At 41.7% G+C, this 24,830-nt stretch overlaps 1 protein-coding gene across 2 annotated transcripts in view; it reads left to right on the top strand.

Annotated features, from left to right (window-relative positions):
• Positions 1 to 12,122, top strand: part of LOC110513199 (netrin receptor DCC-like) — a 632,990-nt gene extending 620,868 nt beyond the window's left edge. For both annotated transcript variants that reach the window (XM_036976622.1, XM_036976621.1), the window contains exon 29: positions 8,254 to 12,122. In XM_036976622.1, coding sequence (XP_036832517.1) covers positions 8,254 to 8,343 — 90 coding nt within the window. In that variant the 3' untranslated portion in view covers positions 8,344 to 12,122. The remainder of the gene's footprint in view (positions 1 to 8,253) is intronic.
• Positions 12,123 to 24,830: the final 12,708 nt, after the last annotated feature.

Here is a 24,830-nt window from a genome sequence, read left to right as displayed (position 1 = left end):
CAAGGCTATGAGACTTTTTTAAGAGCATCTTTAACAAGAAAAAATATATAATAGAATTGGGTCGTAAGACTACTGTTCTATTTACAATTGTGTCTGAATGTCTGTATTTGGCCCCTGTCAGATTCAGACCTAAATATCCCTGGTTAAACACTCCCAATAATGTGTGTATTTATTGAATGCTGTCATATAGGCCACTAACTGACTTACTCAGTGGGGGAAAGTTGCATTTCACGAACACCATCTTGTGGATGACGCGTGAGACGGATTTGATTTTGATGCCGGAGACGGTCCTCGATTGACTTGTGTGAAAGCCGGTTGGTTTACTGTCGTGAGTCCGTTTTGCGTTCATGGACGAAAATGAGGACTCGCAGGAGTAAGACGATCCAAAACGTTGTTAGAACATAACATACACGTTTCTTTACTGTGCTGTATTCCTCTGAGAATGACACCCAAAACGCACACGAGGACTCAGCACTGCTGAGCGCATCCCTGATTTGGCTCGATGTCTGGAATTCAATCAGCTCCGTTTGAATTGCGGTTTTCTTAGCAAGGGAGGAGTATTTTCCCCTCTTCATTTTCTTTTATCGATTTAGCCCGTTTTAAGTGACAGAATATGTCAGACACACAAGTTTGTAACTTGCAGTTAACGCTTCAATGTTTCTGCGTCGGGTCTCTTGTCTGGGAAGGCCACTTTGAAAATTTCCATTCATAATGACGTCTGAGATTGAATTCTTTGGACATTTTCTCTCGCTATCAAAGCTAATTGTTCTGAACAAAATGTTGACGTAAAAAATACAAAATGTAGTGTAGATATAGACATAGACCTGTTTTCCCCACCAATCAACGAACAGAGAAAATAGACCAAAATAATAATTGAATAGAGAGACATTGGTGTAATCAGAACAAAATGATCACGTTATTGTCACTGAATGTATTATGTACTAATCAAAAGTGTTAAAATGTCGTTCAATATATAGTGCAGATCAATTAATTATGCTAATATGATATACTAATTATGTTATGTCCCGCTAACTATTAGCTCGGAACAGAATTGGCCTGAGGCCAAACCTAGGAGACGAACCCTGTGCGAGGTTTTAACTGTAAATCGCCATATTGACATTGTTGTGTCATCAGTAGGAGAGTTTTGGGAATTCCTGAATTTACCGAGACCCTGACCTCTACGTGCATTAATGAGCGTTATTTTACTGGTGTCAAACTATATACGAATACGTATATACATGATACAAACAGACATTTCAAATTATAGGACACACGATCGCACCACGCACCACGTCAATCAAATGGTAATCAGTCACATAAAAAAAAAGGAATTGTAGAAGTTATCAAATCGGGCTTGCAAGGTGACAAAAGTTAAATTTGATCATCCTAAGGATTTCACTCTAACGTTTGAGAAAAAAAAAGATGGAAGATAATTTAATCTGATACTCCATGACTGAAATAATATGATATGCCTGTAAGTAGCTAAGTACCAGGATGATGCACTCACTAAGCTGAGGTTTTTAAAAGTCATCATAGCTAGCGATCATCACAAGGGTTAGGCTTCAGGCTCGGGATTACTATTTTCAGGAATCATAGACGTCACAGATTTTTTTTAAAGACAGCTAGCCAACTAATAATTACTGTAGCTACCTACTTATATTGGGGATCAAACATTTTACTGGTAAAATTAACAATCCTGCAGCAGACCTCTGTTTTTCCTGGCTGGCTAGGTAGCCATTTTGTTTTAGCTAGCTAGGTAGCAATTTTGTTTTAGCTGGCTAGGTAGCCATTTTGTTTTAGTTGGCTAGGTAGCCATTTTGTTTTAGCTAGCTAGGTAGCCATTTTGTTTTAGCTAGCTAGGTAGCCATTTTGTTTTAGCTAGCTAGGTCTTGTTCATACCTAATGACAAATGCTCTTCAAATGGTTAATATGAGTATTTCATTTTGTACAGTTATCAATGAAAACATTTACATCAAAGAGACAAGACAAGAGCTAAATCAAGTCGACTAGCTAGCTACCTTGCCTCGTTTGGCTGATTGCCTGCTCAGCTTGTTATCTACATTTTGGTGCTCCCGAGTGGTGGAGCGGTCTACAGTACTGCATCTCAGTGCAAGAGGCGTCACTACAGTACCTGGTTCAAATCCAGGCTGTTTCACATCTGGCCCGTAATTGGGAGTGCCATAGGGTGGTGCACAATTGGGTGGTGGGTGGCCATAGGGTGGTGCACAATTGGCCCAGGTTTGGCCGGGTGGGTAGGCCATCATTGTAATGTTCATAACTGACTTGCCTAGCTAAATAAAGGTTAAATAAAAATATATAAATCATTTCACATGCTCATCTTATCAATAGCGAACACATACTCTAAGTACATATAGTACATTATAATTATCAACATAAAACTTAATAGTTAACAGTTTCGTACCTTAATATTGTTGTCCTGATTTCAATGATAGTGTTGTCAAAGATGTGAGAACCCTTTCAGGTCCCGTGGAGGCAAAGCAGCGTTCACTTCAGTCTCAACGCCAAACTTACAATGACGCATTGGCAGTTCAAGATGCCGCTGTTCATGATGACGTTGTTCATGATCAAAATACTTAAAATAGATAGCTGTTTCTATGTTACGAGCACATGTTTAGTATTAGTGGATTGAATACATCTGTTTGCTTTACGACCTGAAGTGTTTCCATTCTCCCTTTAAAGGCATTTTTATATTAACTCTCTGAACTCTGAACTCTGAACTGTGGACTGTGGAGGCCAGTTTATCACTTTAGCTGTTTTAGCTGTCTGACTGGAGGTCACAGAGAGAGAGGAAGCTGTCTGACTGGAGGTCACAGATAGAGAGAGAGAGGAAGCTGTCTGACTGGAGGTCACAGATAGAGAGAGAGGGAGGAAGCTGTCTGACTGGAGATCACAGAGAGAGAGGAAGCTGTCTGACTGGAGGTCACAGAGAGAGAGGAAGCTGTCTGACTGGAGATCACAGAGAGAGAGAGAGAGAGAGAGAGAGAGAGAGAGAGAGAGAGAGAGGAAGCTGTCTGACTGGAGGTCACAGATAGGGAGAGAGAGGAAGCTGTCTGACTGGAGGTCACAGAGAGAGAAGAAGCTGTCTGACTGGAGGTCACAGAGAGAGAGGAAGCTGTCTGACTGGAGTTCACAGATAGAGAGAGAAAGAGGAAGCTGTCTGACTGGAGGTCACAGAGAGGGAGAGAGAGAGGAAGCTGTCTGACTGGAGGTCACAGAGAGAGAGGAAGCTGTCTGACTGGAGGTCACAGAGAGAGAGGAAGCTGTCTGACTGGAGGTCACAGAGAGAGAGAGAGAGGAAGCTGTCTGACTGGAGGTCACAGCGAGAGAGGAAGCTGTCTGACTGGAGGTCACAGAGAGAGAGGAAGCTGTCTGACTGGAGGTCACAGATAGGGAGAGAGGAATCTGTCTGACTGGAGGTCACAGCTAAAGAGAGAGGAAAATAACCAGAATCAGAGTGTGTCAACACACACATATACTCACACACACACACACTTTGGGAGAATCATGATGGTAAATCACTTGTCGTTCCACTGGTAAGCCAATGCAAGGTTAATAACAGCAGACTGATATTGATGCTGTTTAAATGGGAGCTATAATCACTCAGATATAAAGGGATTCACTGAGACCCATGTTCATACCAATATAAAGTACTGTATGTATCATACCAATATAAAGTACTGTATGTATCACACCAATATAAAGTACTGTATGTATCATACCAATATAAAGTACTGTATGTATCATACCAATATAAAGTACTGTATGTATCATACCAATATAAAGTACTGTATGTATCACACCAATATAAAGTACTGTATGTATCATACCAATATAAAGTACTGTATGTATCACACCAATATAAAGTACTGTATGTATCATACCAATATAAAGTACTGTATGTATCATACCAATATAAAGTACTGTATGTATCACACCAATATAAAGTACTGTATGTATCATACCAATATAAAGTACTGTATGTATCATACCAATATAAAGTACTGTATGTATCATACCAATATAAAGTACTGTATGTATCATACCAATATAAAGTACTGTATTTATCATACCAATATAAAGTACTGTATGTATCATACCAATATAAAGTACTGTATGTATCATACCAATATAAAGTACTGTATGTATCATACCAATATAAAGTACTGTATGTATCATACCAATATAAAGTACTGTATGTATCATACCAATATAAAGTACTGTATGTATCACACCAATATAAAGTACTGTATGTATCATACCAATATAAAGTACTGTATTTATCATACCAATATAAAGTACTGTATGTATCATACCAATATAAAGTACTGTATGTATCATACCAATATAAAGTACTGTATGTATCACACCAATATAAAGTACTGTATGTATCATACCAATATAAAGTACTGTATGTATCATACCAATATAAAGTAATGTATGTATCATACCAATATAAAGTACTGTATGTATCATACCAATATAAAGTACTGTATGTATCACACCAATATAAAGTACTGTATGTATCACACCAATATAAAGTACTGTATGTATCACACCAATATAACGTACTGTATGTATCACACCAATATAAAGTACTGTATGTATCATACCAATATAAAGTACTGTATGTATCACACCAATATAAAGTACTGTATGTATCACACCAATATAAAGTACTGTATGTATCATACCAATATAAAGTACTGTATGTATCATACCAATATAAAGTACTGTATGTATCACACCAATATAAAGTACTGTATGTATCATACCAATATAAAGTACTGTATGTATCATACCAATATAAAGTACTGTATGTATCACACCAATATAAAGTACTGTATGTATCATACCAATATAAAGTACTGTATGTATCATACCAATATAAAGTACTGTATGTATCACACCAATATAAAGTACTGTATGTATCATACCAATATAAAGTACTTGTATGTATCATACCAATATAAAGTACTGTATGTATCACACCAATATAAAGTACTGTATTTATCACACCAATATAAAGTACTGTATGTATCATACCAATATAAAGTACTGTATGTATCACACCAATATAAAGTACTGTATGTATCACACCAATATAAAGTACTGTATGTATCATACCAATATAAAGTACTGTATGTATCATACCAATATAAAGTACTGTATTTATCATACCAATATAAAGTACTTGTATGTATCATACCAATATAAAGTACTGTATGTATCATACCAATATAAAGTACTGTATGTATCATACCAATATAAAGTACTGTATGTATCATACCAATATAAAGTACTGTATGTATCATACCAATATAAAGTACTGTATGTATCACACCAATATAAAGTACTGTATGTATCACACCAATATAAAGTACTGTATGTATCATACCAATATAAAGTACTGTATGTATCATACCAATATAAAGTACTGTATGTATCATACCAATATAAAGTACTTGTATGTATCATACCAATATAAAGTACTGTATGTATCATACCAATATAAAGTACTGTATGTATCATACCAATATAAAGTACTTGTATGTATCACACCAATATAAAGTACTGTATGTATCATACCAATATAAAGTACTGTATGTATCATACCAATATAAAGTACTGTATGTATCATACCAATATAAAGTACTTGTATGTATCATACCAATATAAAGTACTGTATGTATCACACCAATATAAAGTACTGTATGTATCATACCAATATAAAGTACTGTATGTATCACACCAATATAAAGTACTGTATGTATCATACCAATATAAAGTACTGTATGTATCATACCAATATAAAGTACTGTATTTATCATACCAATATAAAGTACTTGTATGTATCATACCAATATAAAGTACTGTATGTATCATACCAATATAAAGTACTGTATGTATCACACCAATATAAAGTACTGTATGTATCATACCAATATAAAGTACTGTATGTATCATACCAATATAAAGTACTGTATGTATCATCAGTTTTTCCTTCATGCCTACTTTGCTGCTGTTCCCTTAACTCGCGTGTCAAACTCATTCCACAAAAGGCCGAGTGTTTACTGGTTTTCCTTCCAACCTTGTAATTGATTGCTAAATTAAGGTCACTAATTAGTAAGGAATTTCCCTCACCTTGTTGTCTAGGTCTTAATTTAATTTAGGTCTTAATTTAAATGTATCTAGACCCAAACTGCTACAGACCTATATCTATCCTACCGTGCCTTTCTAAGGTCTTTGAAAAGCCAAGTCAACCAACAGATCACCGACCATTTTGAATCCCACCGTACCTTCTCCGCTATGCAATTGGTTTCCGAGCTGGTCATGGGTGCACCTCAGCCACGCTCAAGGTTGTAAATGATATCATAACCGCCCTCGATAAGAGACATTACTGTGCAGCCGTATTCATCGACCTGGCCAAGGCTTTCGACTCTGTCAATCACTACATCCTCCTTGGTTCAATGTGTTAAATCGGAGGGCCTGTTGTCCGGTCCTCTGGCATTCTCTATGGAGGAGCCACAGGGTTCAGTTCTCGGGCCGACTCTCTTCTCTGTATATATCAATGATGTCGCTCTTGCTGCTGGTGATTCTCTGATCCACCTCTACGCAGACGACACCATTCTGTATACATCTGGCCCTTCTTTGGACACTGTGTTTACTAACCTCCAGACAAGCTTCAGTGCCATACAACTCTCCTTCCGTGGCCTCCGACTGCTCTTAAATGCATGTAAAACTAAATGCATGCTCTTCAACCGATCGCTACCCGCACCTGCCCGCCCTCACAGCATTACTACTCTGGACGGTTCTGACTTGTAGTTGGCCACATATTCTAAGTGTCTGGTTGGATTGTAAACTCTCCTTACAGACTCACATTAAGCATCTCCAATCCAAAGTTAAATCTAGAATTGGCTTCCTATTTCGCAACAATGCATCCTTCACTCATGCTGCCAAACATACCCTCATAAAACTGACTATCCCACCGATCCTTGACTTCGGCGATGTCATCTACAAAATAGCCTCCAACACTCTACTCAGCAAATTGGATGCAGTCTATCACAGTGCCATCCGTGTTGACACCAAAGCCCCATATACTACCCACCACTGCGACCTGTACACTCTCATTGGCTGGCCCTCGCTTCATATTCGTCGCCAAACCCACTGGCTCCAGGTCATCTATAAGTCTTTGCTAGGTAAAGCCCTACCTTATCTCAGCTCACTGGTCACCATAGCAGCACCCACCTGTAGCACACGCTCCAGCAGGTATATTTCACTGGTCATCCCCAAAGCCAAGTTCTCTGCTGCCAATGACTGGAACGAATTGCAAAAATCACTGAAGCTGGAGACTCATATCTCCCTCACTAGCTTTAAGCATCAGCTGTCAGAGCAGCTCACAGATCACTGCACCTGTACATAGCCCATCTTTAAATAGCCCATCCAACTACAACATCCCCATATTGTTATTTTAAAAAAATAATTTGCTCCTTTGCACCAAAGTATCTCTACTTGCACATTCATCTTCTGCACATCTATCACTCCAGTGTTTAATTGCTATATTGTAATTATCTCACCACCATGGCCTATTTATTGCCTTACCTCCCTTATTTTACCTCATTTGCACACAATGTATATATAGACTTTTCTACTGTATTATTGACTGTATGTTTGTTTTACTCCATGTGTAACTCTGTGTTGTTGTCTGTGTCGAACTGCTTTGCTTTATCTTGGCCAGGTTGCAGTTGTAAATGAGAACTTCTCGACTAGCCCACCTGGTTAAATAAAGGTGATCTGGCCTACCTGGTTAAATAAAGGTGATCTGGTCTACCTGGTTGAATAAAGGTGATATGGTCTACCTGGTTAAATAAAGGTGATCTGGTCTACCTGGTTAAATAAAGGTGATCTGGTCTACCTGGTTAAATAAAGGTGATCTGGTCTACCTGGTTAAATAAAGGTGATCTGGTCTACCTGGTTAAATAATGGTGATCTGGTCTACCTGGTTAAATAAAGGTGATCTGGTCTACCTGGTTAAATAAAGGTGATCTGGCCTACCTGGTTAAATAAAGGTGATCTGGTCTACCTGGTTAAATAAAGGTGATCTGGTCTACCTGGTTAAATAACCATTGTATTGTATATAAAAAGTACAATACATTTCCCCCTGCAATTATTCTGGACGACGATGACTCTTCTTTGAATTTGTGTGACAGTGGACTTTTGTTTTCTTTCTTCTAGGTTTACGAACAAGACGACTTGAGTGAACAGATGGCGAGCCTAGAGGGACTCATGAAGCAACTCAACGCCATCACTGGCTCGGCCTTTTAACCCCAGCAGCCCTGGCAGAGAGTCCCACCCAGACAGTCCGTCAGACCTACAACACAGCACAGACAGACAGATAGCAGTACCACTAGAAGAAGCAGGACCACAGAAACAAGGGGCAGAGGGGGGAGGGGCATGGTGCCTGGACCTCAGAAACACAGATACTTCTCAACAAACCCCCTATAATACTATAACCAACCCACCTAACGGACCTCTCTGTGTCCCTTTAATACTGTAACCAACCCCCCTATCTGTCCTGTCTGTTCCTCTATAATACCCCCCCCCCCCCCCCTCGACCCCCAGGACCTCTGAAAGGGGGACGACGAAGACTCTAAAATGATAAACGATGAAGAAATTCTATTTTATGTTTTCCACAGTGTTGTTTTCCCTTTCAAACGTCAACTTTTTGAGTTTTCATTGATCAATGTTGTTTTTGTTTTTTGTTTTCATGTGCGTTACTGGTGTTTTGGATTGAATTTGGAACTGAAGCTCAAGTGTAACAGCTGGACCTATAAGACCTAAGGACTGTTTGCTATCTCCAGACATCAATGTTTCTCTGGACCCTCGTTGCCTGGTGATGATGTGAGATGACAATGGTAGGTCTCACAGTGGTAGGTCTCGCTGTGGTAGGTGTCGCAGTGGTAGGTCTCGCTGTGGTAGGTCTCGCAGTGATAGGTATCACAGTGGTAGGTCTCACAGTGGTAGGTCTCACAGTGGTAGGTCTCACAGTGGTAGGTCTCACTGTGATAGGTGTCGCAGTGGTAGGTCTCACAGTGGTAGGTCTCGCTGTGGTAGGTCTCACAGTGGTAGGTCTCACAGTGGTAGGTCTCACAGTGGTAGGTCTCACAGTGGTAGGTCTCGCAGTGGTAGGTCTCACAATGGTAGGTCTCACAGTTGAAGGTCTCACAGTGGTAGGTCTCGCAGTGGTAGGTGTCACAGTGTTAGGTCTCACAATGGTAGGTCTCGCAGTTGTAGGTCTTACAGTGGTATGTCTCGCAGTGGTAGGTGTCACAGTGGTAGGTCTCACAGTGGTAGGTCTCGCAGTGGTAGGTCTCGCAGTGGTAGGTCTCACAGTGGTAGAATCTCACAGTGGTAGGTCTCACAGTGGTAGAATCTCACAGTGGTAGAATCTCACAGGGGTTGGTCTCACAGTGACCACATGCAAACGGTCAGTGACCACAGCCTAGAACATTCCACAGGCTGTGGGAACACTGGTTAGACCTAGAACTGAATCACCTCTAGACGGACTCTAGGGGATCATGGCAGACCCCGGGAAAGATCTCCATATCTCCTTGTTCGGGTCCATCTACAGTATGTTGCTTCTCCTCAACTTACATCTACAGTATGTTGCTTCTCCTCGACTCTGCCCTGGTCATGTTGCTTCTCCTCGACTCTGCCCTGGTCATGTTGCTTCTCCTCGACTCTGCCCTGGTCATGTTGCTTCTCCTCAACTCTGCCCTGGTCATGTTGCTTCTCCTCAACTCTGCCCTGGTCATGTTGCTACCCTATCACAACCACAGACAGCTGTTTGGTATTTGCCAAAATGTTGTTTTGAAATCATTAGAACAACATGTCCAAACCAGACTTATAATCACTCGTTCCAGTCGAGGTATGGAGGGTCTTGGAACGTATTGGGAATCAAGACGGTATCAAGTGGTATTACAAGGTGGTTGGAAGGCTTTTGTATGAATATAAGATATTTACTTTATTGACAATGAGTTTGGTCCCTGTTAAAACGTATCTGTTGACAACCTTATCCAACGGGATCTTTTTGTTGCTTTATGATGCATTGGTGGTGATGATTGTGATGATGATGGTGATCTTCAGTTTTTAACAGTTAAGGTTGTCATGAGACAAACACATGTACCTCAGTTTATTTAAGCTTGGCTGACTGTGAAGGACGATCACCCCAGAGGTTGTTTCGGATGCGATCACCCCAGGGGTTGTTTTGGATACGATTTCCCCAGGGGTTGTTTCGGATGCGATCACCCCAGGGGTTGTTTTGGATACGATCACCCCAGGGGTTGTTTTGGATACGATCACCCCAGAGGTTGTTTCGGATGCGATCACCCCAGGGGTTGTTTTGGATACGATCACCCCAGGGGTTGTTTTGGATACGATCACCCCAGGGGTTGTTTTGGATACGATTTCCCCAGGGGTTGTTTCGGATGCGATCACCCCAGGGGTTGTTTTGGATACGATCACCCCAGGGGTTGTTTTGGATACGATTTCCCCAGGGGTTGTTTTGGATGCGATCACCCCAGGGGTTGTTTTGGATACGATTTCCCCAGGGGTTGTTTTGGATACGATTTCCCCAGGGGTTGTTTTGGATACGATTTCCCCAGGGGTTGTTTTGGATACGATTTCCCCAGGGGTTGTTTTGGATACGATTTCCCCAGGGGTTGTTACGGTTGCAATCAACCCAGGGGTTGTTTTGGTTACGATTTCCCCAGGGGTTGTTTTGGATACGACTTCCCCAGGGGTTGTTTTGGATACGATCACCCCAGGGGTTGTTTTGGATGCTAATGCAGGGGGGGCATTTTATAGATGATAAACGATGCATATGATTTCCATATAGTTTCCATATAGTATATACAGTATTTTACAGTACAACTATTTCTAATCCAATTTGTAACAGCCTCCTCCCGACTTGTGATATTGTGTTACATTAGGGTGCTCCATGGACAGCTATGCATCACTGACGATAGATACATAACCTTTAGTTTTTTAACAAAACAAGGCACCTGGGTGGGGGGCGGGGGGGGGGGGGGCATGTACAACTGAATCATTAATCGCCATGGAAATAGGACATCGATATCCTCATGTTTGACTCTGGTAACCCATGGTAACTGTGCTCCCTTTTATAATTTGCAAGTGTCTATTTTTCTTCTGACGATGGATTGTCCTGGGGACAAAAAACAGAAGAAGAAGAAGAAGAAGGAATAGCTGCATTGGCATTCTGAACATGTATAGGGGGGGGGGGGGGTTGTGAAGAAGTGAATTCATTACATTGTTTCCAATTTCAGGATTCATTATTCAATATTAGAATTCTGACTTGCGCTATTGGAAAAAAAATTAGAAAAGATGACTCCAGGAAAGTAATGAGGATGCTGAATGGTATAATGTTATGGTATTGATGTCTGTGTCGGTGAGAGATTCACATGGATTAGCATCGAGGGATAGAAACACATAATGGCCGCCTCCGTTAAAGATTCAGAGATCAGCCCGACTCGTCACAAAACAAAACAAACCACTCATCTTGTACGTAATGCCATTTAGTTTTAGATTTTTTTTTTTTTTAATCTGTTTGCCCTTTAATTAAAATACTTTGTTTGTTTGTTTTACGTTGTTGAGAAAAAAGACGTTGTATGTGCCAATACATTTCACCTTTTGTTCTTAGTATTTCTCTTTTTGTCGATCACTTTATTTGTATGGAGATCTGTTGTGAAAATGTAAAATGTGCTCTCTTTTGTTTTTTTTTCTTCCTCTCTTTGCCCTAAACGCAGGGTAACACATGATCTATGACATTCTATCGACACGGTCTTCTCCTCTGGAAGACAGTCAGTCGAACAGAAACATGGCTCAATCTTTTTCTTGTGTATTTTTTTATTATTTATTTTACCTTGGACAGAAAGGATGACTACATGGGAAAAAAAAGGCTTGAGTCCCAAATGGCATTATATTCCCTATGTAGTACACTACATTTGGCTGGAGCCCTGGTCATAAAGTAGTGCTCTATATATATATATAGAATAGGATACCATTTAAGATACAACCAATGCTTTTAATTTATTTTACTGCATTGTACTGTTCCATAGAGCGATTGAAGGACAAATTGCTTGTAAACTCATTGACCTTGTGGTTCAGGGGAACTTTAAATGATTACATTCAATATATTATTCACAGCATTACTCTTATTTTTATTTAATTTATGAAAAACAATTTCATCATTCTGGAAAATGTAGTTTTTAGCTTAAGACAAAAAAACAAATAGGAAAACTTATTCAAGTCTGCTTTCTCAATGTCTGTCCCATTGAATAGCCTCTTCCTGTTGTCTTTTTCCCATCAGCCACTTCAGGATTACGCTATCCATATTAGGATAGAGTCACAACTCCTAGTTAGGACACTGTACAGGGTAGCACTTCCTCTCAGAAAAGGAACACATCCACAGTAACTTTGAGCTGTGAAATGACATAGACACACGTATCATGGCCAACAACATAGACAAACTGTCTACATTGTCCATATATTTGAATAACAAGTCAAATTTGAAGTTGAAAGTTAGTCGACATTTGAAAGACCAAATAGTTTGCGATAGCTAGCTGTGCTCTGAGACTTTTCCCACTGGACAGGACAGGACAAGAAAGGGGCTCTGTGTACTGGTTGTAAACATAGAGGGATTCAAGGCTTGAGTCCCAAATTACACCCTATTCCCTATGTAGTGTACTACGTTTGACCAGGGCCCCATAGGGAACCCTTTTGGGACTCCTCTCAAGGTGACCTTCATTTAGCCAAATGTGCTGACGAGAGAGCCGGTGTGTCTGTGAGATAATGGGATATTGGGTTTTACTAATGTGAGATCACTGTGCCATTAAAAGGGTTGGAGCACCCAACCACCCAACGAATGTGGCCTTCAACACCTGTTATGGATTAAAGGCTATGGGTATAACCTGTTATGGATTAAAGGCTATGGTTATAACCTGTTATAGATTAAAGGCTATGGTTATAACCTGTTATAGATTAAAGGCTACGGGTATAACCTGTTCTACATGATATGCTATGGTTATAACCTGTTATAGATTAAAGGCTATGGGTATAACCTGTTATGGATTAAAGGCTATGGGTATAACCTGTTATGGATTAAAGGCTATGGGTATAACCTGTTATAGATTAAAGGCTACGGGTATAACCTGTTCTACATGATATGCTATGGTTATAACCTGTTATAGATTAAAGGCTATGGGTATAACCTGTTATGGATTAAAGGCTGTGGTTATAACCTGTTCTACATGATAGGCTATGGTTATAACCTGTTATGGATTAAAGACCATTGGTATAATCTGTTATGGATTAAAGGCCATAGTTATAACCTGTTATACATGATATGCCATGGTTATAGCCTCTCATGGATGATATGCTATGGGTATAACCTGTTCTACATGATATGCTATGGTTACTGAGGTGAGGTGAGGTGGAGACTGAGGTGAGGTGAGGTGGAGACTGAGGTGACAGTGAGAGCAGGTATAGTTAGAGACAGATAGCAGGCTGAGGTGAGATGGAGACTGAGGTGAGGTGAGATGGAGACTGAGGTGACAGTGAGAGCAGGTATAGTTAGAGACAGATAGCAGGCTGAGGTGAGGTGGAGAATGCGGTGAGGTGAGGTGGAGACTGAGGTGAGGTGAGGTGAGGTGAGGTGAGGTGAGGTGGAGACTGAGGTGAGGTGAGATGGAGACTGAGGTGACAGTGAGAGCAGGTATAGTTAGAGACAGATAGCAGGCTGAGGTGAGGTGGAGACTGAGGTGAGGTGAGGTGGAGACTGAGGTGACAGTGAGAGCAGGTATAGTTAGAGACAGATAGCAGGCTGAGGTGAGATGGAGACTGAGGTGAGGTGAGGTGGAGACTGAGGTGACAGTGAGAGCAGGTATAGTTAGAGACAGATAGCAGGCTGAGGTGAGGTGGAGACTGAGGTGAGGTGAGGTGGAGACTGAGGTGACAGTGAGAGCAGGTATAGTTAGAGACAGATAGCAGGCTGAGGTGATAGATAGATAGATGGTGGTTCCTAACTGTTACGTGTTTGTGTATACAACAGTACTAGTTATAATACAAGGATCCGAGTTTTTACCCACTGAACACTCTGATGACTGTTGGGAAGGTGAAATATCCAAAAAGAAAGTCCCTAAGTACATGTATATTAAATGAATCCTTAAAATATTTCCAATTTTAGAATTGTTAACCAAATTAGATTTAGAGATTGCAATATTAAAGTGTACATTTTTTTTTCATTTTTTTTTCATTTGAAGTGAAGAATGAGGAAACGAGACATTTTTACACACCTTATTATTACATAGAGTAAGAAAAGGTCTTCTTCTCCTCCTGGCTGTTTCTACCCACAACGTTGTATACAATTGCTGGTTTTGTAATGCACTGTAGAGCAAGCAGTTCCACTGTTCTTCTTTGTAATATATATATATATATAGAAATGTTATTTCAATGGTGTATTCTTTTTTTTTTGTTTGTTTGTTTGATAAATACAGTTTTGATACAAAATGTCTCTTGTCCTTTATGTTTGGCGTCTTTATCTGTCACTATAATGAAGACTGAGGGAAAGCCTGAAGCAAAGCCGTCTCGTCTCTAAACAGAATAGGTCCTTACGTCCCAAATGGCTCCCTAGTCCCTATGTAGTGCGCTACTTCCACCCTATTCCCTATGTAGTACACTACTTTTGACCAGATCTCTATGGTTCCTGGTCAAAAAAAGTAGTGCACTTATTATGTGGAATTAGGGTGGCATTTACAACGCTGGGTGATAACATCCCGTAGCAAGTCGAGGCCTGTCTTTCTTCTTGAACAGACGACTTGAAGGTGACTGTCAGTTTCCGTATGTTTGCTGTCACCCTGACGCAGGGCAATGGAGATGGATTAACAGAGCAGGACAAAAATCAAGACAGGTTGAAGAGAGTTCTGATGATTAAAAAAACAACAGAAGCCTGCATGACAGGCTGTCCTCAGAATATTACAGAATGACGAAGGGAAACTCAAGTCGTAGCTGTTAGTCAAATATAGTTATATTTAACCAGGTTTTTATTTTTTTTTATTTCACCTTTATTTAACCAGGTAGGCTAGTTGAGAACACCTTTATTTAACCAGGTAGGCTAGTTGAGAACACCTTTATTTAACCAGGTAGGCTAGTTGAGAACACCTTTATTTAACCAGGTAGGCTAGTTGAGAACACCTTTATTTAACCAGGTAGGCTAGTTGAGAACACCTTTATTTAACCAGGTAGGCTAGTTGAGAACACCTTTATTTAACCAGGTAGGCAAGTTCAGAACAAGTTCTCATTTTCAACTGCGACCTGGCCAAGATAGAGTAAAGCAGTGCGACAGAAACAACAACACAGAGTTACACATGAAATAAACAAGTGTACAGTCAATAACACAATAGAAAATAATAATAAAGTCTATATACACTGTGTAAATTATGTCACTCATGCTGACGCTTGAACGTAACAGCAAAATATATGTAGTATGTTAACATACCTGAACATAACATTTTGTACCAATACTGTCAACCGCTGAGTCTGTCATTAAATTGATGGATGCTCCCTTCTCCTTGTTTATATAGGCTAACAGTTAGCTCGTAGCATATACTTCATGCCATTAGCGTTTTATGTACTTATGGCTAGTTACCCTATATACAGTGGGGCAAAAAAAGTATTTAGTCAGCCACCAATTGTGCAAGTTCTCCCACTTAAAAAGATGAGAGAGGCCTGTAATTTTCATCATAGGTACAGTTCAACTATGACAGACAAAATGAGAAAAAAAAATCCAGAAAATCACATTAGGTCAGATAGACTTCCCCTACTCATCCCTACATGCTCCTCTCATAGCTTGTGTCCCAAATGGCACTATATTCCCTATGTAGCTACGGTGTGATCAATAATCTCCTTTCTGGGTCATGTGCGCACACACACACACACACACACACACACTCACACACTCACACACACACACACACACACACACACACACACACACACACACACACACACACACACACACACACACACACACACACACACACACACACACACACACACACACACACACACACACACACACACACACACACACACACACACACACACACACACACACACACACACACACACACACACTCACAATCAGTGGGACTAATAAAAATCTGATAAACAAGTCCAGGCTGTTAATTTAATAGCTGCATCATGGCTAACAGGCTAACAGGCTAAGACTTGTTCATTTAATTACTGCATCATGGCTAACGGGCTAACAGGCTAAGACTTGTTTATTTAATTACTGCATCATGGCTAACAGGCTAACAGGCTAATTCTGGTTCATTAGTTACATGGCTAGCGGGCTAAGAGGCTAAGTTTGGTTCATTAGCTGCATGGCTAGCGGGCTAACAGGCTAAGTCTGGTTAATTAGCTACATTGCTAGCAGGCTACCAGCCTAAGTCTTGTTCATTGGCTGCATGGCTAGCAGGATAAGTCTGGTTCATTAGCTGCATGGCTAGCAGGATAAGTCTGGTTCATTGGCTGCATGGCTAGCAGGATAAGCCTGGTTCATTAGCTGCATGGTTAGCAGGATAAGTCTGGATCATTGGCTGCATGTCTAGCAGGATAAGCCTGGTTCATTAGCTGCATGGTTAGCAGGCTACCAACCTAAGTCTGGTTCATTAGCTGCATGGTTAGCAGGCTACCAACCTAAGTCTGGTTCATTAGCTGCATGGTTAGCAGGCTACCAACCTAAGTCTGGTTCATTAGCTGCATGGTTAGCAGGCTACCAACCTAAGTCTGGTTCATTAGCTGCATGGTTAGCAGGCTACCAACCTAAGTCTGGTTCATTAGCTGCATGTCTAGAAGTCAGGGTACTGTGCAGGCCAGGACCACCTTTTGTTTCAACAGGGAGTCCGGGGAACATGGTTACTAACTTATCCTGTTACTCTCCAGTTGTTCTTCTGGTAATGATGTACTATCCCTAAAAATGATTTACTGTCATCAATAGATGTAGTGAAGTCTCCCACGGAAGAGTGGGCAGTCAATGTTTAGTGTCTTGTTAGAATTTTGGTTGGCATAGTTTTGAAGAAGAGCATTAATTTAGACTTGGCAATGTCGTATTAACAAACCCATCATTATCTGTCTTGCACAATTTTGCCAGATTTAATCACCATTTCCTTTAAAGCGCCAATAAAGTCCTTAGGAATTTTATGAGAAAAGACACTGTAGAATGATGGTAAAATCATATTTCATAAATATGTCTTATACTTATACATTTCATGGTCTACAATATTAGATTACTTCCAGATATACACCACATGACAAAAGTATGTGGACACCTGCTTGTCGAACATCTCATTCCAAAGCCATGGGAATAAATATGGAGTTGGTCCCTCCCTTTGCTGCTATGACAGCCCTCCACTCTTCTGGGAAGGCTTTCCACTAGGTGGAACATTGCTGCGGGGACTTGCTTCCATTCAGACACAAGAGCATTAGTGAGGTCGGGCACTGATGTTGGGCGATTAGGCCTGGCTCTCAGTCGGCGTTTCAGTTCATCTCAAAGGTGTTCAATGGGGTTGAAGTCAGGGCTTTGTGCAGGCAAGTCAAGTTCTTCCACGCTAATCTCAACCAACCATTTCTGTATGGACCTTGCTTTGTGTAGTCATTCTGAAACAGGAAATGGCTTTCCTCAAACTGTTGCCACAAAGTTGGAAGCACAGAATCTTCTAGAATGTCATTGTAAAATGTAGAATGAACATTTCTATTCACTGAAACTAAGGAGCCTAACCCGAACCATGTTAAACAGCCCCAGACCATTATTTCTCCTCCACCAAACTTTACAGTTTACACTATGCATTGAGGCAGGTAGCGTTCTCCTGGCATCCGCCAAAACCAAATTTGTCCTTGGACTGCCAGTTGGTGAAGCTCGAATTAATCACTCCAGGGAACGAGTTTCCACTGCTCCAGAGTACAATAGCGGCGAGCTTTACACCACTCCAGCTGATGCTTGTGTGGGGCTGCTCGGAAATGGAAACCCACTTCATTAAGCTCCCGATGAATAGTTCTTGTGCTGACGTTGCTTCCAGAGGCAGTTTGGAACTCGGCAGTGAGTGTTGCAATCGAGGACAGACCATTTTTACTCATTACGTGCTTCAGCATTCAGCGTTCCCTTTCTTTGAGCACGCATGGCTGTGTGGCTGAAATAGACACATTTGTAAGTACACAATATATATATATAGTATATATACTGATCAAAAATATAAACACAACATGCAAAGTGTTGGTCCCATGTTTCATGAGCTGAAATAAAAGATACCCGAAATGGTTCATTCGCACAAAAATGTTTTGCACAAATTTGTTTACATCCTTGTTAGTGAGCATTTCTCCTTTGCCAAGATAATCCATCCACCTGACATATGTGGTATATCAAGAACCTGATTAAACATCATGATCACTACATAGGCCACTCTAAAATGTGCCATTTTGTCACACAAAATGTCTCAAGTATTTAGGGAGCTGTTGCCAGAGAACTTAATGTTCTTTTCTCTACCATAAACCACCGCCAACATCATTTTAGAGAATTTGGCAGTACGTCCAACCAGCCTCACAACCACAAACCACGTGTATGGCGTCGTGTGAGTGAGCGGTTTGCTGACTTCAGCGTTGTGAACAGAGTGCCCCATGGTGGCTGTGGGGTGATGGTATGGGCAGGCAATAAGCTATGGACAACGAACACAATTGCATTTTATCAATGGCAATTTAAATGTACAGAGATACCGTGACGAGATCCTGAGGCCCATTGTCGTGCAATTCATCACCTCATGTTCCAGCATGATAATGAACTGCCCCATGTCGCAAGGATTTGTACTTACAATGATCTTCTGAACTCATATCTTGGTGGAGTTAGGAGAGGAGCAGAGATCAATCCATCAAATGTATTTATAAAGCCCTTCATACATCAGCTGATATCTCAAAGTGCTGTACAGAAACCCAGCCTAAAACCCCAAACAGCAAGCAATACAGGTGTAGAAGCACGGTGGCTAGGAAGGTTTCTAGAAAGACAGGAACCTAGGAAGAAACCTAGAGAGGAACCAGGCTCTGAGGGGTGGCCGGTCCTCTTCTGGCTGTACCGGGTGGAGATTATAAACCTAGAGAGGAACCAGGCTCTGAGGGGTGGCCAGTCCTCTTCTGGCTGTACCGGGTGGAGATTATAAACCTAGAGAGGAACCAGGCTCTGAGGGGTGTCCAGTCCTCTTCTGGCTGTACCGGGTGGAGATTATAGATTATAAACCTAGAGAGGAACCAGGCTCTGAGGGGTGGCCAGTCCTCTTCTGGCTGTACCGGGTGGAGATTATAAACCTAGAGAGGAACCAGGCTCTGAGGGGTGGCCAGTCCTCTTCTGGCTGTACCGGGTGGGGATTATAAACCTAGAGAGGAACCAGGCTCTAAGGGGTGGCCAGTCCTCTTCTGGCTGTACCGGGTGGAGATTATAAACCTAGAGAGGAACCAGGCTCTGAGGGGTGTCCAGTCCTCTTCTGGCTGTACCGGGTGGAGATTATAAACCTAGACAGGAACCAGGCTATGAGGGGTGGCCAGTACTCTTCTGGCTGGTGCCGGGTGGAGATTATAACAGAACATGGGCCAAGATGTTCAAATGTTCATAGATGTCCAACAGGGTCAAATAATAATCAGTAGTGCAACCTCAGGAGTAAAGGTCAGTTAGCTTTTCATAGCCGAGCATTCAGAGGTCTAGACAGCAGGTGCGGGAGAGAGAGAGAGAGAGAGAGAGAGAGAGAGAGAGAGAGAGAGAGAGAGAGAGCAGATAGCACGTCAGAGGTCATCAACAGCCACAGGCAGAACAGTTGAAACTGGAGCAGCAGCATGACCAGGTGGACTGAGGACAGCCAGGAGTCATCAGGCCAGGTAGTCTTGAGGCATGATCCTAGGGCTCAGGTCCTCCGGGAGGGGAGGGAGAGAGAGAGAATTAGAGGGAGCATACTTAAATGAACACAGGACATCAGATAAGACAGGAGAATCACACCAGATATAACAGGCTGACCCTAGCTCCCCAGCACATAGAATATTGCAGCATAGATACTGGAGACTGAGGATATAACCCCACCCACTTTGCCAAAGCACAGCCCCCACACCACCAGAGGGATATCAACAGATCACCAATTTACTACCCTGAGACCAGGCTGAGTATAGCCCCCACACCACTAGAGGGATATCAACAGACCACAGGAGCTGAGAGGAGAGGAGCGGAGAGGAGCGGAGAGGAGCGGAGAGGAGAGGAGCTGAGAGGACAGGAGCTGAGAGGAGAGGAGTGGAGTGGAGAGGAACTGAGAGGAGTGGAGGGGAGCGGAGAGGAGCTGAGAGGAGCGGAGAGGAGCAGAGAGAGGCTGAGAGGAGAGGAGCGGAGAGGAGTGGAGAGGAGCTGAGAGGGGCGGAGCAGAGAGAGGCTGAGAGGAGAGGAGCAGAGAGAGGCTGAGAGGAGAGGAGTGGAGAGGAGCAGAGAGAGGCTGAGAGGAGAGGAGAGGAGCGGAGAGGAGTAGAGAGAGGCTGAGAGGAGAGGAGCAGAGAGGAGCTGAGAGGAGCGGAGAGGAGCAGAGAGGGGCTGAGAGGAGAGGAGAGGAGAGGAGCGGAGCAGAGAGAGGCTGCGAGGAGAGGTGCGGGAATGCATTTAAGTCATTGTGCAGTCCATGATAGTTCTGGGAAATAAGTGGTTTCATCCTCCTCTCTTCACCCTTTTCACTGGGAAATAGTCATATAAACAGAAGGGATCTTGAAGGGTATTTTGATCAGTAGGCTTAGAGCCAACGTAATGTAACCTGACATAGAACCAACGTAATGTAACCTGACATAGAGCCAACGTAATGTAACCTGACATAGAACCAATGTAATGTAACCTGTCATAGAGCCAACGTAATGTAACCTGACATAGAACCAACGTAATGTAACCTGACATAGAGCCAACGTAATGTAACCTGACATAGAACCAATGTAATGTAACCTGTCATAGAGCCAACGTAATGTAACCTGACATAGAACCAACGTAATGTAACCTGACATAGAGCCAACGTAATGTAACCTGTGTAACCTGTCATAGAGCCAACATAATGTAACCTGTCATAGAGCCAACATAATGTAACCTGTGTAACCTGTCATAGAGCCAACGTAATGTAACCTGTGTAATCTGACATAGAGCCAACATAATGTAACCTGACATAGAGCCAACATTATGTAACCTGTGTAACCTGTCATAGAGCCAACATAATGTAACCTGTCATAGAGCCAACATAATGTAACCTGTCATAGAGCCAACATAACGTAACCTGTCATAGAGCCAACATAATGTAACCTGTGTAACCTGTCATAGAGCCAACGTAATGTAACCTGTGTAATCTGACATAGAGCCAACATAATGTAACCTGACATAGAGCCAACATTATGTAACCTGTGTAACTTGTCATAGAGCCAACGTAATGTAACCTGACATAGAGCCAACGTAATGTAACCTGACATAGAGCCAACATAATGTAACCTGTGTAACCTGACATAGAGCCAACGTAATGTAACCTGACATAGAGCCAACATAATGTAACCTGTCATAGAGCCAACCTAATGTAACCTGTGTAATCTGACATAGAGCCAACATAATGTAACCTGACATAGAGCCAACATAATGTAACCTGTGTAACCTGTCATAGAGCCAACATAATGTAACCTGTCATAGAGCCAGTATTATAAATAGCCACATCAATTTACAGAAATACTCATAATAAACATTGATAAAAGACACAACTATTATGTACGGAATTATAGATTAACTTCTCCTTAATGCAACCGCTGTGTCAGATTTCAAAAAAGCTTTACCGAAAAAGCACACCATGCAATAATCAGAGTACATTGCCCAGACAACAAAACAACCCAAACAGATATCCTGCATGTTGTGTAGTCAACAGAAGTCAGAAATAGCATTATAAATATTAACTTACCTTTGATGATCTTCATCAGAATGCACACCCAGGAATCCCAGTTCCACAATAAATGTTTGTTTTGTTCGACAATGTCCATAATTTATGTCCAAATATCACCTTTTTGTTCGCGCGTTTAGCCAAGTAATCCAAATTCATGACGCGCGATCACTAGGAGCAGACGAAAAGTCAAAAAGTTCCGTTACAGTCCGTAGAAACATGTAAAACGATGTATAGAATCAATCGTTAGGATGTTTGTTTAACATAAACCTTCAATAATGTTCCAACCGGAAAATTCTTTCGTGGAACTCAAACTAACTATCACGTGAACGCGCGTGGTCAGCTCATGCCTCTCTGCCAGACCACTGACTCAAAGAGCCCTCATTCCCCCCTCCTTTACAGTAGAAGCATCAAACAAGGTTCTAAAGACTGTTGACATCTAGTGGAAGCCTTAGGAAGTGCAATATGACCCCATAGACACTGTGCATTCGACAGGGAATGAGTTGAAAAACTACAAACCTCAGATTTCCCACTTCCTGGTTGGATTTTTTCTCAGGTTTTTGCCTGCCATATGAGTTCTGTTTTACTCACAGACATCATTCAAACAGTTTTAGAAACGTCAGAGTGTTTTCTATCCAAATATACTAATAATATGCATATATTAGCAACTGGGCCTGAGTGGCAGACAGTTTACTCTGGGCACCTTATTCATCCAAGCTACTCAATACTGCCCCCAGCCATAACAAGATAAGGAGTAATGGCAGGCTCCTTAAGAGTACATCTGGGGTAATAGTGGACTAATGAAATCCGTCATGTAGCGCCAAACTTCTTTCAGTAGGCCACATAATCGACTTCCTGAACAGAGGGACTAACATACAGATCCCCTCTAGGCTCCCCACTTCTCATATTGAGCATAATTATTTACTTAATAATAACTTTGCTTATTTGTTGGTAGTCGGACAGAGTCTTACAATTCTATCCATTGTTTTGTTTCTGAACACCGGGCATGTCCCGATAGCTGCGTGGACCGGTGTCTTTTCTGGTGAGGTTATTCTCTGCTAGGAATTCAGTGGCTTCAGACATGAAGGAGACTTCCCACCATCGGCTTCGCCCCGGGAAGAGGAATCCATCCTGAATGACACGATTTCTCAAGACATTGTTCATGAAGTAGCTCCTCTGTTTTTTCTGAATCTCTACTGAGTAAATCAGGGAATATTCAGATCTATGTATTTTCAAAGGTCAGATGAAAGATATCCCGAGAGAGTGGTTGTACTGTATGTGCAGTTTGTCTTGGTGTTACAGAAGTCTTGCCCAGACATTGCCCGGCCTGGTGCCAGGCAGCCACTTGGAGACCTGTCCACAAGTTGTACTTCAATGTGTCGCAGGGACACTGGAACCAGACAGGTTGATGATATTTTCCTTCTCGGGCCTTCTTCCAGGGCCTTGGATTTTCAGTTTGAATTTTCTACTTCTATTTTCCGGTGCTGTTTTTTTTTCTTTTTCAGTGCCTCCAGCTCCATTGCCATTTTCTTTAGGCGTGTTAGACATTGTGAGTGTTTTGTCTTCTCCATTGCTGATTAATTGCTCCATTGAAGCCACCTGTCCAGTCTGCATTGTTAGCTAAGTCTCCACCCACCCCCAACGCAGCTTGAATCAGAGTGGCTTTTTTCCCTTCGATTTTTGCATTGCCACTTGAGCTGTATTCTTTGCGTTAGTTACCTTAGTCACCTTGGTTATCTTGTGTGGACAGCATGGTAGTAGTTGCTTTCACGGCGGGATTCCTTGACTTCCTTTGTTTGAAGCCGACAACAGCTATTTCTGTAAGTCTCAGGCTCTGTAAGTCTCAGGCGCTGTAAGTCTCAGGCTCTGTAATCTTCAGGCTCTGTAAGTCTCAGGCTCTGTAATCCTCAGGCGCTGTAAGTCTCAGGCTCTGTAAGTCTCAGGCTCTGTAATCTTCAGGCTCTGTAAGTCTCAGGCTCTGTAAGTCTCAGGCTCTGTAATCCTCAGGCGCTGTAAGTCTCAGGCTCTGTAATCCTCAGGCTCTGTAAGTCTCAGGCTCTGTAAGCCTCAGGCTCTGTAAGCCTCAGGCTCTGTAAGCCTCAGGCTCTGTAAGTCTCAGGCTCTGTAAGTCTCAGGCTCTGTAAGTCTCAGGCTCTGTAAGTCTCAGGCTCTGTAAGTCTCTATTGTGTTTAATCAAAAGATATAACAGTGATGGAGGTATATTGAGAGAATGCCAAGAGTGGTTTGTTTAACACTTTAGCACCCCTGTTAATTGAAATGTATTCCAGGTGGTTACCTCATAAAGCTGGTTGAGAGAATGCCAAGAGTTAGCAAAGCTGGCTACTTTGAAGAATCTCAAATATAAAACATATTTAGATTTATTGTAACACTTTTTTGGGGTTACTACATGATTCCATATGTGTTATTTCATAGATACGATGTCTTCACTATTATTCTACAATGTAGAAAATAGTAAAAAATAAAGAAAAACCCTGAACTGAGAAGGTGTGTCCAAAACTCTTGACTGGTACTGTTTGTCTAAAAGACACAAGTGGATTCAGAATGTCAGGATATGATGCATATCCACAAAACTCCAAATATGCATTGGACATGGTCTATATTCTGTAGAATATGAAAAACATGTAATGTAAAGATATCCCCTGATATGAGCCCTATTCCTCAAGTGAATTGGATAGATACAGTAGAACAGAGCGATGAAGGCATAATGTCTGATAAATTGGACTGATTAATATGCTACTGTAGCAG

This window comes from Oncorhynchus mykiss, chromosome 5, assembly GCF_013265735.2.
Source record: "Oncorhynchus mykiss isolate Arlee chromosome 5, USDA_OmykA_1.1, whole genome shotgun sequence".
Lineage (NCBI taxonomy): Eukaryota > Metazoa > Chordata > Actinopteri > Salmoniformes > Salmonidae > Oncorhynchus > Oncorhynchus mykiss.
Note: the sequence above shows the minus strand (reverse complement) of the source record. Positions and strands in the feature narration are given on the sequence as shown.